Source organism: Bombina bombina, chromosome 7, assembly GCF_027579735.1.
Source record: "Bombina bombina isolate aBomBom1 chromosome 7, aBomBom1.pri, whole genome shotgun sequence".
In the NCBI taxonomy this organism is placed as follows: domain Eukaryota; kingdom Metazoa; phylum Chordata; class Amphibia; order Anura; family Bombinatoridae; genus Bombina; species Bombina bombina.
Genome location: NC_069505.1, coordinates 523341626 through 523355992, shown reverse-complemented (window position 1 = coordinate 523355992; position 14367 = coordinate 523341626). Strand labels below are relative to the sequence as shown.

General features: G+C 37.5%; 1 protein-coding gene across 3 annotated transcripts in view; it reads left to right on the top strand.

Annotated features, from left to right (window-relative positions):
* The window catches only part of LOC128666967 (zinc finger FYVE domain-containing protein 1), an 89048-nt gene extending 75156 nt beyond the window's left edge, over positions 1 to 13892 (top strand). For all 3 annotated transcript variants that reach the window (XM_053721803.1, XM_053721804.1, XM_053721805.1), the window contains 2 exons: positions 10291 to 10395; positions 12958 to 13892. In XM_053721803.1, coding sequence (XP_053577778.1) covers positions 10291 to 10395; positions 12958 to 13190 — 338 coding nt within the window. In that variant the 3' untranslated portion in view covers positions 13191 to 13892. The remainder of the gene's footprint in view (positions 1 to 10290; positions 10396 to 12957) is intronic.
* The last annotated feature ends 475 nt before the right edge of the window (positions 13893 to 14367 follow it).

Sequence of the window (14367 nt, the reverse complement as noted above, 5' to 3'; positions counted from 1 at the left end):
CCCTCTAGTGGTGAAAAACTGTCAAAATGCTTTCCGATTAGAGGCAGTCTTCAAGGTCTAAGAAATTAGCATATAAACCTCCTAGATTTAGCTTTCAACTAAGAATACCAAGAGAACAAAGCAAAATTGGTAATAAAAGTAAATTGGAAAGTTGTTTAAAATTACATGCCCTATTTAAACCATGAAAGATTTTTTTTTACTTTACTGTCCCTTTAATATTATAACTGTATAAGTGCTGTTATCTATACGAAAGTTATACACGGTTTTGGCTTTTTACATCTTAATTTTTCATTACCCAATATAATATACTATATATATTTTACTTACCTTTTTCCATTTTTTATCGAGATGCAATTTTTGTTTTTGTTATGTTTACCATGCTCATTAACAACCCCTAACCGCGGAGATATATAATAATATAGGACCAAGAGTGACCTTTTAAATCTCAAGGGGTTGGGGGGTGGAAGGACTGTATATCTGTAGGTTTAACGCAAACTACCCAATAAGATGTAACATTTTGATACGTTTGACCTTTGTGTTGTACTTACATTTCTTGTATTGTTCTCATCAAGAAAAAAAAATGTAAAAAAAAATTGCATGCTCTATCTGAATCATAATAGTTTAATTTTGACTTTACTGTCCCTTTAAACGAACGTTCCTGTCAAAGGGTCAGTAACGTCAAAATTAAACACTCATGATTCAGATAGAGCATGCAATTTTACACTTTCCAATTGATTTCTATTATCTCATTTGTTTTGTTCTCTTGGTATCCTTTGTTGAAAAGCACACCTAGGTAGTCTCAGGAGCAGCAATACTCTGATCCGTGGCTACACACATATGGCCTCTTTTCATTGGCTCACCCGATATCAGCTAGCTCTCAGTAGTGCATCCTTCAACAAAGGATACCAAGAGAATGAAGTAAATTTTGGTAATATAAGCAAATTGGAAAGCTGTTTAAAATTGTTTGTTCTAGCTGAACCATGAAAGAAAAATGAATGAACTAATGCTTGCAACAAAAACCATTTAGCTGATTTGCTACGCACAGTTAAAACCATTAGAAGGCGGCAAAATTACACTATACAATAGCAATCTAGCAATGTCTGTGCCAGTTAATTGATTTATATGTCAGCCAATAAGTATGTGAGTTTCAGTTTGGTCCTTAACAATCCTTAAAAAAAAAAAAAAAAAGAATATTAAAAAAACAAACAATATTTTTTGTACATTTGCTGGCTTATAGCAGTAGCACTAGTTGCTATTTTAAAGGGACAGTAAACCTTAGTAAAAATGACCGTCCAATATCTTATTCTTGCCAGTGTTGTATTTTTACTGATACTACCCAATGCAGATTTTGTTTCTATAAATTATTTTTAAATTTGGTTACAAATAAAGTATCACTTTTTAACGCATACAGTAGAAGAAAGTGTGCCCAATCTCTCCTTTCTCATTTCTCTCTTCCTTCTCTGTCATTCTTGTTTCTTCCTTCTTTTTTTACAATTAGTGTTATATAAATATATAATATAAAATTATATAAGAGCTGCACCTTATGGGGGTCACTTTGTATTATTTCAGTTTTCCCTTAATCATTCCCTTCTAAATTACTAAAACAGTAACAGTTATTTTTCTTTAATAGAAGACATCTAAACATCCTGCACAGCCACAGCTATTTTTTTATTATTAGAGGGATATGGCCAATCAGAAGTGGACCAACCGCACAATTAACTCACATGCTGTACCCAACAGCAGTACACTTCAGTCTAATAAGTTCTTCCTTGTTCCCAATGATTCACTTCACCTGCTGGAGTGTATTACATTGTTTACAATTAGCTCCTTTACCCTTATATTGGCAGTTGAAATAGTTGATTTAGCCTGTGGTATCCCCATCTATGCTGAAAGTTTTTGGCCTTAGGTCCAAGGTATAGATAAGCTGTGTAAACAAAGCCAGCAGAAAAAAATTACACTCCCAGTGGAGTATAGAAGAGATAAGGTAATAAAGTGTTAATTTCTTTCCTATGGCATGGAGAGTCCACAAAACATTCTAATTATTAGTGAGATATTCACTCCTGGCCAGCAGGAGGAGGCAAAAAGCACCCCAGCAGAGCTGTTAAGTATTACCTCCCTTAACCCCCAGTCATTCTCTTTGCCTTGAGGATGGCGAAGATGGTGTTTGAAGATTTTAATCCTTTTAATGGGTACTTTATCCTGCAAGCAAGGATTGGGGCTATGCTGTGTCCATGTCAATCTTTTTAGTAAGGTAGTCTTTGCTTAAACTTCTAACATTATTGCTACCCCTATTATAGAAAGCCAGAATTGGTTACTCTGTTCTTTCTATTCTATAGATCCCTGGTAGATATGGTGAAGCTGCCACATCTCAGAAAAATACTTGTGGAAAGTATTTAAATCTGTTTTAGGGGCACTGCTTTTATGTGGAAAGAGGCATAATTTTTTATTGGAGGCTCAGAGATGGGAGAGTGTATGAAGTGTTTGACAGGTGTTTGTTTTACTTCTTACTTGTTGCAATCACTTTTCAGCTCAGCTTATTGGCCCAATCACTTTTGCTGTGATGCTGTTGTTTTTCACGCAGTTTTTGTTTGATTCATTTTAAAAATGTTTATTGTGTTTGGAGGCTAAGATCATTCCTCCTGTACAGTTTTTCTCTTCATGTTTAAATAAAACTTTAAAGTTTAAAGATAAAATGTCTCTCCCTGAGCCTCCTGTCTCTCAGGTTAGTGTTATCCTAGCTACGCCTCAGCTTTCCCCTCAAGCTTCCCAAGCTTCACATGCAGTGCTCTACGGTTCCTCTCAACCTCCTAGGGGTGTTTTTTTTACCTGGGGATTTCACTGCACAGATTACTTCTGCTGTTTCTGCAGCTTTATCAGCTTTTCCAAAGGTATCTGGTAAACGAAAGAGGATATATCAACATATTGATGTTAGTAAGGCTGACTCCGCTAAAGCTGCGTTAGTCAGTTTGTCTCAATTATCTGATGAGGATGATTCTTCAGTGGCTTCTGAGAGGGATTGTCAGATTCTGATACTGTAGTGACAAATTCTGCAGATTCAGAGGAGATTAATTTCAGATTTAAGTTTAAACACCTTCAAGGTGCTACTTTGGAAGAATTTGGAAGAATCTGTTGCGGAGAATCCAAAGAGGTCTAGTAAGCTTAATAGGGTATATGATGTACCCTCATCTGTGGAAGTATTTCCAGTTCCAGACCGTATGGCAGATATTATAACTCAGGAATGGGATAAACCAGGGATTCCTTTTTCACTGTCCCCTGTTTTTAAAAAGTTGTTTCCAGTTGCTGACTCTATTCGTGACTTGTGGCGCACGGTGCCCAAGGTAGAGGGAGCTATCTCTACTCTGGCTAAGAGAACTACTATTCCTATTGAAGATAGTTGTTCTTTCAAGGATCCCATGGATAAGAAGCTTGAGGCTTTTTTTTAAAGAAGATGTACATTAATCAGGGATTACAGTGGCAACCTGTATTGTGCGAGGATTTATCTAATCTTATCCTAGAAGAGACTACTATAGAGGAGATCCAAGACAGGATCAAGACTCTCAAGCTAGCCAATACCTTTATTTGTGATGCCAACATGCAAGTTCTTAGGTTGGGTGCTAAGATTTCTGGTTTTACTGTTTTAGCTTGCAGAGCTCTCTGGTTAAATTCTTGGTCTGCAGATGTTACATCCAAGTCCAAGCTTTTATCTCTGACTTATAAGGGTAAAACCTTGTTTGGACCAGGTCTGGCAGAAATTATTTCTGACATTATGGGTGGAAAGGGTTTTTTCCTACCTCAGGATAAAAAGAATAGACCTAAGGGTCGCCAGAATTCTAATTTTCATTCCTTTCGTAACTTTAAGGGACAGAAGTCTTCATCTTCCTCTTCCAAGTCAAAGTCAATCCAAGTCTTCTTGGAGGTCCAGTCAGCCTTGGAATAGGGGGAAGCAAGCTAAAAAACCTTCCGTTGATTCTAAATCTACATGAAGGGGCCGCCTCCGATCCTGTAGTGGATCAAGTGGGGGGCAGGCTTTCTTTTTTTCAACAGGCTTGGATACGCAATATTCCAGATCCTTGGGCCATAGATATAGTATCTCCCAAGATTACAGAATAGGATTCAAATCTTATCCTCCCAGGGGCAGGTTCCACCTGTCAAGGTTATCTGTGAATCAGATAAAGAAAGAGGCCTTCTTAAACTGCGTAAAGGACCTATCATCCCTGGGAGTGATTGTCCCAGTTCCTCTAGACGAACAGGGTCTAGGATTCTATTCAAATCTATTTGTAGTTCCCAAGAAGGAGGCCACTTTTTGCCCCATTCTGGACGTAAAGTGTCTCAATCAATTCCTCAGAGCTCTATCCTTCAAGATGGAGACCATCCGTTCTATTCTTCCTTTGGTCCAAAAGGGTCAGTTCATAACGACCATAGATCTGAAGGACGCGTATCATCATGTTCCTATTCACAGGGATCATTACCAGTATCTAAGGTTTGCCTTCCTGGACAAACATTTCCAGTTTGTTGCTCTTCCTTTTGGCCTTGCTACAGCTCCCAGAATTTTTACAAAGGTTCTGGGGGCTCATCTGGCAGTGGTGAGGTCCCAGGGTATTGCTGTGGCACCTTGTCTAGACGACATTCTAGTTCAAGCACCATCTATTCATCTAGTAAGATTTCATACCGAAATGTTGTTGTCTATTCTAAGTTCCCACGGTTGGAAAGTGAATCTGGGAAAGAGTTTGTTTCTTGGGAACAAACATAGATTCCCGGTCCATTAAGATCTTTCTAACGGACGTCAGAAAATCCAAGCTTCATGTTTATTGCCTGTCTCTCCAGTCTGCTATTCGTCCATCTGTGGCTCAATGCATGGAGGTGATTGGACTGATGGTTGCCTCCATGGACATCATTCCTTTTGCTCAGTTCCATCTGAGACCTCTGCAGCTATGCATGCTCAGTCAATGGAACGGGGACCACTCAGATCTCTCGCAGAATAACAATTTGGATTCCCCAACAAGAGTCTTACTCTCATGGTTGGTTTCACAGGACCATCTGTCTCAGGGGAACATGCTTCCTAAAGCCTTCTTGGGTGATTGTGACCACGGATGCCAGCATGTTAGGCTGGGGAGCAGTTTGGGGTTTCTTAAAGACACAGGGTCTGTGGACCCCAGAGGAGTCGTCTCTTCCAATAAACATCTAGGAGTTGAGAGCAATTTTCTATGCTTTAATAGCTTGGCCTCAACTAGCTTTGGTCCGATTTATCAGATTTCAGTCGGACAACATCATCTCGGTGGCCTACATCAATCACCAGGGAGGAACTCAGTTCCTTGGCAATGTAGGAGGTGTCTCACATTCTCCAGTGGGCGGAGTCTCACGATTGCCATCTCTCTGCCATCCACATACCAGGGGTGGACAACTGGGAGGCGGATTTTCTAAGCAGGCAGACTTTTCATCCCGGAGAGTGGGCTCTCCACCCAGAGGTTTGCACAATGATAACTCTCAGGTGGGGGGTTCCAGAGTTGAATCTGATGGTGTCTCGTCAAAACGCCAAGCTTCCAAAGTATGGTTCAAGGTCAAGAGATCCTCAAGCCGTTCTGGTAGATGCTCTAGCGGTTTCTTGGAGCTTCAATCTAGCATACCCGTTTCCTCAGTTTGCGTTGCTTCCACAAGTAATTGCTCGCATCAAACAGGAGAGAGCTTCTGTGGTTCGCAAATCTGGTGACAATGTCATCTCTTTCGCCATGGAGGTTACCTTTTAGGAAGGACCTTCTACTTCAGGGTCCCTTTCTTCATCCAAATCTGGTTTCTCCGAAGCTGACTGCTTGAAGATTGAACGTCTAAGTTTGGCTAGGTGTGGCTTCTCTGAGAAGGTTATAGATACTATGCTTTAGGCTGGTAAACCGGTTGCTCACAGAATTTACCATAGGGTATGGTGTAACTACCTTCATGGGTGTGATTCAAAAGGTTTTTCTTGGAACAAAGTAAGGGTTTCTCAAATTTTGGCTTTTCTTAAGGAGGGTCTGGAGATGTGTTTGTCAATCACTACTTTGAAGGGTCAGATTTCTGCTCTGTCTATTCTTCTGCATAAATGTCTGGCAGTTCTGACAGATGTTCAGTCTTTTGTTCAGGCCTTGGTCAGAATCAGGCCTGTGTTTAAATCTGTTGCTCCTCCTTGGAGTCATAACCTTGATCTTAGCGTTTTGCAGCAAGCTCCGTTTGAGCCGATGCATTCTGTTAGTATTAAATTACTATCTTGGAAGGTTTTGTTTCTTCTTGCTATTTCTTTTGCTTGCAGAGTTTCCGAACTTTCGGCTCTGCAGTGTGATTCCCCTTACCTTATTTTTCATGCTCCTTCGTACTAAGCTGGGGTTTCTCCTTAAGGTAGTGTCGGATCGCAATATTAATCAGGAAATTGTTGTTCCTTCTTTTTGTCCTAACCCTTCTTCTCAGAACATCTTTTGCATAACTTGGATGTTGTTTGCTCTTAAATTTTACCTTCAAGCAACTAAAGATTTTCGGCAGACTTCTGCCCTGTTTATTGTTTTCTCTGGTAAGCATAGGGGTCAGAAGTCCACTTCTACCACTCTTTCTTTCTGGTTCAGAAGTGTTATCTGTTTAGCTTATGAGACAGCTGGACAGCAGCCTCCTGAGAGAATTACGGCTCATTCCACTAGAGCTGTTTCATCTTCACAGGCTTTCAAAAATGAAGCTTCTGTGGAGCAAATCTGTAAGGTGGCCACTTGGTCCTCTATTCATACTTTTTCCAAATTCTACAAATTTGATACTTTTGCCTCAGCTAAGGCTTCTTTTGGGAGAAAGGTTCTTCAATCGTGGTGCCTTCAGTTTAGGTCTGCCTGTCTTGTTCTCCCTCCCTATTCATTCTGTGTCCTCTAGCTTGGGTATTGGTTCCCACTAGTAATTAGAATGTTTTGTGGACTCTCCTTGCCATAGGAAAGAAAACAAAATGTATGCTTACCTGATAAATTTATTTCCGGGCATGGAGAGTCCACGACCCACCCTTATTTAAATTAAGACGGCAGGTTTTTTTGTCTAGTCCTCAGGCACTTCTATACCATTGTGTTATCTTCTTTTTCCGTTTCCCTTCGGCCGAATGATTGGGGGTAATGGGTAAGGGAAGTGATACTTAATAGCTCTGCTGGGGTGCTCTTTCTCCTCCTTCTGCTGGACAGGAGTGAATATCACACTAGTAATTAGAATGTTTTATGGACTCTCCATGCCCGGAAATAAATAAATTTATCAGGTAAGCATACATTTAGTTTTTTCATTGTTCTCTCCAAGTATTGATCTTTAGTTTACTCACATATATAAGATAAAGACACATGTATATTATGTACACAATGTGCTAAAGTAATAAGATCTGATTATATCTACAAGCTCAACCCATTTTATTAGGTTGTGGCTTCAAAACACAAAATCAACTATTTCATATACACAAATAAACCTTAAAAAGCAAATTTTCATACATTTTATACTCTGGTAAAAAAAAAGTAAATTGGAAATACATTAAGGGAAAAACTATTTTACAGTATACTGTCCCTTTCAGGATACAAATTCTGCAATGGGTTAAATCAAATTGGTAAAAACTCAGTACTGGAGTAAATGTATGTTATATGAAAATATTTATACTAAGGTTTACTGTTCTTTTAATTAAAGGGACATAATAACTATATGCTAAATCACTTGAAAGCTGACAAGAAAATATTACCTGAACATCTCTATGTAAAAAGGAAGATATTTTACCTCACAATTTCTTCAACTCACCAGAGTAAATGGTCTGTGAAATGTAATCCTTCCAGCTACTGTCAGCTGCATGTTATAAAAAAAACAAACAGCCAATCAGTTTCAGTGCTGATGTGACAATTTGCTTTTCTGTGATCTCATGAGATTTCACTTAAATCTCTTGAGATTTCATAGTAAACTTCCTTAAACTGAGGAGAGAAATAACATGACTGTGCCTGCACATGCCAGATGCACACTCCCTTGCAAGTCCCGGGACTAACATCCTGATTGGTTGCCTAAAGTCTTTTTACAAAGGGATGTGGCTAGTGAGGAAATTTTGAGGTAAAATATCTTCCATGTTTTACATAGAGATGTTCAGGTGATATTTTCTAGTCAGCTTCTTACATATATATATATATATATATATATATATATATATATATATATATATATATATATATATATATATATATATAATCCAATTAGCACGTGTTCCAGCACTCCAGCTTCAACTAATAATGAAGCACCTGGGTGCAATCCTCAATGGATTGTAGATAAGAGCTAGGAAAGGGAGGGCACTCTCAGGATTTATATACATCAAAGTTAGTTTATTGTTTATAACAACAACGTTAGAAAGTCATAAGGATAGGTCGACGTTTCGGCTTACATAGAAGCCTTCATCAAGACAGATGAACAACTCACAACGGCGACTTGCAGCCACACACAACACCACCAGCAAAACAGAATAAACTAACTTTGATGTATATAAATTTCCTAGCTCTTATATATATATATATATATATATATATATATATATATATATATATATATATATATAGTATATATATCTCAAAAATGTGTAAGAAAAATCAGGTATTTTTGTCTCCCATTACGCATGTATTGCAAAAAACAGCAACACAAGTGGCAATTTGCAACAAGATTGCACATGTATTATTCCCCTATACAAAATATAACGGGCTGCCATTTAGCTGTGTACTTATCCCACTACATAGCCGGAGATCACATTTGCAGGTGGTAAACTATAGGGTGTGTGCTCTTTTTGAGTATAAGCTTTTAACATATTTATTAAGCAGTACTCCTTTATTCCTGAATTTATTTCAAGAATGCTTTATTATGGGGAAAATAATGGACTTTTTTGATGCTGAATCACAGTATTTACTCACTGTCTTAAAGTGAATGTAAACTTTGAGGAATGTGTGCCCGGTTTTTAAAAATCCTATTAAACACAGGGGCACTTTCATTCATCCGGAGGTTGATAAATGGGCCCCCAATTCTGTTCCCATGCTTATATCTACTCTTATGGTGCGAATGGTCAATCATTTTTACATATATATATATATATATATATATATATACACACACACACACACATATATATACACACACATATATATATATACACACACACACACACATATATACACACACACACACATATATATACACACACATATATATATATATACACACACATACATATACATATTTAGACATGTATATGTATGTATCTCAATGTTAAAGCCCTTTGTAGCCTTTTCTTTTCTAAAACCTGAGACCTCATATCTTTGAGCCCTTATAACTTTTTTGTGCAATTTTTTTTAAAATAATTTTTATCAGATAATGTTATCATGAGTGTAGCTGTACTTTGTAATGTATTTTTCATGTGCATTAGGATACTTTTTTGTTTCGCAAAACAGTTAAAGGGACACTGTAATCCCAAAATAAATCATCCTAGATAAAAAATATGCATCTAAATAAATACATTTTCAATTCACATCATGTTCCAAATATTTACCATTTGTAAGCAAATTATCGCTGAATTTTCCAAGTTTTCCAAACCCACTGCTTTTCTATCGGATATCGCTTTCCAATACGGGCGGACAACTCTAGTTGGAAGACTTTTGTACGAGATGCGCATGCGCAAGATAGGTAAACGTCATCGAATACGTCACCGAGCCGATCTAAGCTATTTCTATTGGAAATGCGCTATTGTCAATACATTGGGGTAATGTCGGCATCTGTGCCGCAATCTGCGCATACGCGAAAAGGCAAATCCAATTGCGCATGCGTAGGTTGCCAAAATTGCATTATAATTATATGCAAATACTGGCAATCCGATTGGAAAATGAGGTATACAGTGTACGGCCCATATTTGAGGGCTGGATGAAGTGATGTCATGGGGGTAAAATAAAACCATATTTGATAAATATATGGAGCATTGTTTCATGAAAAAATAAGGTAGATTGGATTGTGTGGATTGATGTTATCTAAAATATGTGGTCCGTTTGGAACAGAAAAAGCAAAAGTTAGTAATCCTTTAACCAGAGCTCTGAGAACGCTGTAATCATTCTAGTGTAAATATCGCGATTGCGTTTAACCGATCGTGTTTACATGCAACAAATATGATCGCTAAACCCGACGCACGCAAACACCCGTGATAAACCCCTTTTCGTTCATGCTGGCCCTCAATAGTATAATGACTACTACAGTGCTCAGTGTGTGTTCGATTACATTTGAGTGTTTTTTTTTATGTTATCCTAACAGGTGCAGTTGCAGATGACGTTGGAAGAAGTTTATTACCTCGTATGGTGACAGAAGTGGCCCAGAGCTCAGTGGATAAAGTGTCTAGTATACTGGAATACCCTTTAGGTAATGTGATGGAACATGTTCTAACACCGATCCACAGAAACTCTATGAATATCACCTGTTTATTTACCTATAAAAACTATATATATTTAGATATTAATCTAAGCCCATTATGGTATATTTGATACTACTATTTGGCAGCCAAATACAATCATATAAAAAAATCATTAACATTTTTTCTACTACTGCAGCCATTAGACAAATGGTTGTAAAAGCTTTTCTGGGCTCCCCTTTGTTCAGAAACATTTAAAGGGATATTATAACCCCAATTAGAAACTTTTTTTCCTGCATTAATTTTTTTTCTTGATGAACATATATTTCTTAAATACTAATAAATAAATAAATTAACACATGTTAAAGTGTGTTTGTAGATTTAACAATAACGTTTCTTCTTCTGTGTTATATCTTATAATTTATTATGGAAAATTTTGTATAATATAGAGGCTAAACACAATCATCAAAGGGTTTAAAGGGACAGTCTACTCCAGAATTTTTATGGTTTAAAAAGATAGATAATCCCTTTATGACCCATTCCCCAGTTTTACATAACCAACACTGTTATAATAATACACTTTTTACCTCTGTGATTACCTTGTATCTAAGCATCTGCAGACTGCCCCCTTATCTCAGTGCTTTTGACAGACTTGCATTTTAGCCAAATCAGTGCTGCCTCATAAATAACTCCACGGGCGTGAGCACAATGTTATCTATATGACACACATGAACTAACGCTCTCTAGTGGTAAAAAAAACCTGTCAAAATGCATTCAGATAAGAGGCAGCCTTCAAGGGCTAATTAGCATATGAGCCTACCTACCTAGGTTTAGCTTTTAACTAAGAATACCAAGAGTACAAAGCAAAATTGGTGATAAAAGTAAATTGGAAAGTTGTTTTAAGATTACATGTCCTATCTGAATCATGACTTGGACTTTGACTGTTCCTTCAACACAAATGTATTGAATTGTAAAGCTCTAACTCCCCCCACACATTTCCTTCTATGGCTGTATCTATATCTATTATTGTATTGGTAGAATACAAAAGTGATAGGGATTATCTGCTGGAGCATGCCTAGAAGCTATGAACTCAGTTTAAATACAATACCTGTGTTAATACCAATACAATATTGGATCAAATTTTAGCCGGGGGGTCAGTAAAATCAATGTCCTGGGGAGAACACACAGGGCTAATTTACAAGTGGAGCACTAAATAATTATGTACCTGCAAACGTGCGAATTTGCCCGTTTGCGGGAGTTTGATAATTAACCAGCCATTATAAGCTCGCTGTAGCAATTAGCTCTCAGAAAATTAACCAGAGATTAAAATGCCCCAAATGCCCTTAAAATAGAGGGTATTATAGTTTTTTTTATTAAAGTTATCAGGTGCCTTTACATTGCGGTCCATGGGAAATTTGTGTTCCTAATAAATATATATGTATATGCTTATATACATATGTATTTATGTGTTAATATTTGTATATACGCATATCAACACATAAATATATATGTATATAATCATATACATATATATTTATAACTACTGCCCATCGCTGCGCTTTAGTTCTATGCCGTCTCTGATCGCATTAGAACGAGGCTCCAATTGGAGCTTATGGAAGCGAGCTCTCGTGAGCGCAATGCTTCCATGCAATGTGAACGTGAGCGAGGTCGCGTTTGCATTGCACCTAATTTGTAGTATCAGTGCACATTAGCGTGTGCTGGTATTACGAAGTGGAGCGCAAATATCGCTTTAGAGAAAGAAAATATATTGCGCTCCACTTATAATCTGGCCCTGAGTGTTTAGTATGTAGCTTGTTAAAGTAAATGTAAAGTTTCATGAATGAGTGTCCGGTTTTTAAAAACACTATTTAAAACAGGGGCACGTTCATCCATTAAACTTTACATTGCAGTGTTTTTTTTTAAAAAGACTTACCTTTTTCTTTAGCAAACACAGACCGTGACCCCCCACCCACAGCTCCTCTGTACTTAGCACTTCAATGACGAAACCAGCTTCCTCCAATCATGGCGTGGCCTCACGAGATGGACATTCTGGGGTGCACTCCATGATTGGAGGAAGCCGGTTTCGTCATTGCTGAGGTAAGTACAGCATGAGAAGCGGGCGGGGGATCGCCGGTCCAGGTTTGCTAAAGAAAAAGGTAAGTATTTAAAAAAAACAAAAAACGCTGCGATGTAAAGTTTAATGAATGAAAGTGCCACTGTTTTTAATAGTATTTTTAAAAACCGGACACTCATTCTTGAAACTTTACATTCACTTTAAGGCAATACGAAATATTTTTAAGAAAACCTAGTTTACAAAATTTGCTTGTTGGCCTCTCTAAGGTATCGTGGGATAAATATAATTTTAACACAAAATCAGCCTTGATTTTGTGTTAAAATTGTATTTATCCCACGATTTTGACAGCGATATCAATCACAATAAATAAAGGAATGAACAAACTAGTTTAAAATAATTCTATATTTTTTGCTATGCATTTTTATAATGACATTCATGTGTTCTTCTTTGCATGCATTATGATTGTATGCTATTTAATAAAAACATTATCTCCTCACAGGTTTTGTAAAAGACGCAGCACGTCCCAGTTACTGGGTGTCCGACAGTGAAATCACCAACTGTCACAGCTGTAAGAAGCTTTTTACTCCAAACATGTCCAGACATCATTGCAGGGCGTGCGGCCAGGGATTCTGCGAACCCTGTTCCAACTGCAGACGGCCGGTCCCCTCTCGTGGCTGGCATCACCCCGTGAGAGTGTGCGCGTCCTGTGGGAAGAAGAATGGAGACCTCTGAAATAGATACCGTCTCCACCTTTTTTGGATTCTTAATGTCACGCACAAAAGTCATCTCTTGGGTGAAGTGATATTGCAAGTAATAATTACTACTGGAAATTAGAGAATCGTCCCAACTGAAACTGGCTTCTGTAGACGCTGAAGGTGTCACTGGCACTGTCAAATAAGATATTCATTGTATGGATGAACTTAGCATATGTGGAACTGTAGATACATTTGAATGAGACAAGTGGTTCAGTTGAAATGGTGTGGCTGGTCCACCATCTTTGTTAAGGGCAAGCTTAAGATGACCGAGATGACAGGGCACAAAAAAAAAATCTTGCAAGATGATGGAATATAGACTTGATTGTGGGTTTATCTGACATATTCCTTATTAGGATACATTTTTCAAGAGACAAGTGAAGATTTTGGAAGTATAAACATGGAACCTGCAGTAAGCGAAGAAGCTAGTGTGTGATTGGTTAATTCAATCTAATTAATGCCGAATTTGTTGGGTTCTCTATAACCGGCTGGGGGACTTGTTTTTCTATATAATCTCTTAGAGCAGCAGTGCATGGACTTTATAGCAGCATCTGCTAAATAATTGATGACAAAATAAGGAACTGCCCAATAAATCTAAAATCTCTATTTCCTTTTGAAATATTTAGAAGACTTCTTTGTTAACACTAATACAACCAATAAAAACATTATGTATTTCCCTGTGGCCTGGGCATACCTTTGTGGAATCGTTTTTTTATTTTTTTTTATTTAAGTGGATTCTATTTTAATATTTGTTACTCTATATTATAATGACTATAACACCAAAACGATTGACTTGTTTACAAGTTAAATAACCATTATATACAGTAGAATTGCATAATTAACAAGTGCACAATAAAAACACAAAGCAATAGCAATATGAATTTTAAGAGCAGTAGATTTTTTTTTTCTTACAAATTTGAAACTTTTCTTCAATTTGCCGGCCCCCTGTATCATGTGACAGCGATCAGCCAATCACAGACTCATGTACATATACGCTATGAACTCTTGCACATGCTCAGTAGTAGGTGGTGCCTCCGAAAGTGTGCGTATAAAGATATCAAGAGAACAAAGTACGTTTGCTAAAAGAAGTAAATTGGAAAATCTCTTAAAACTGCACACTCTGAAAGCTTCATTTTGATGTTAGTCTTCCTTTAAGA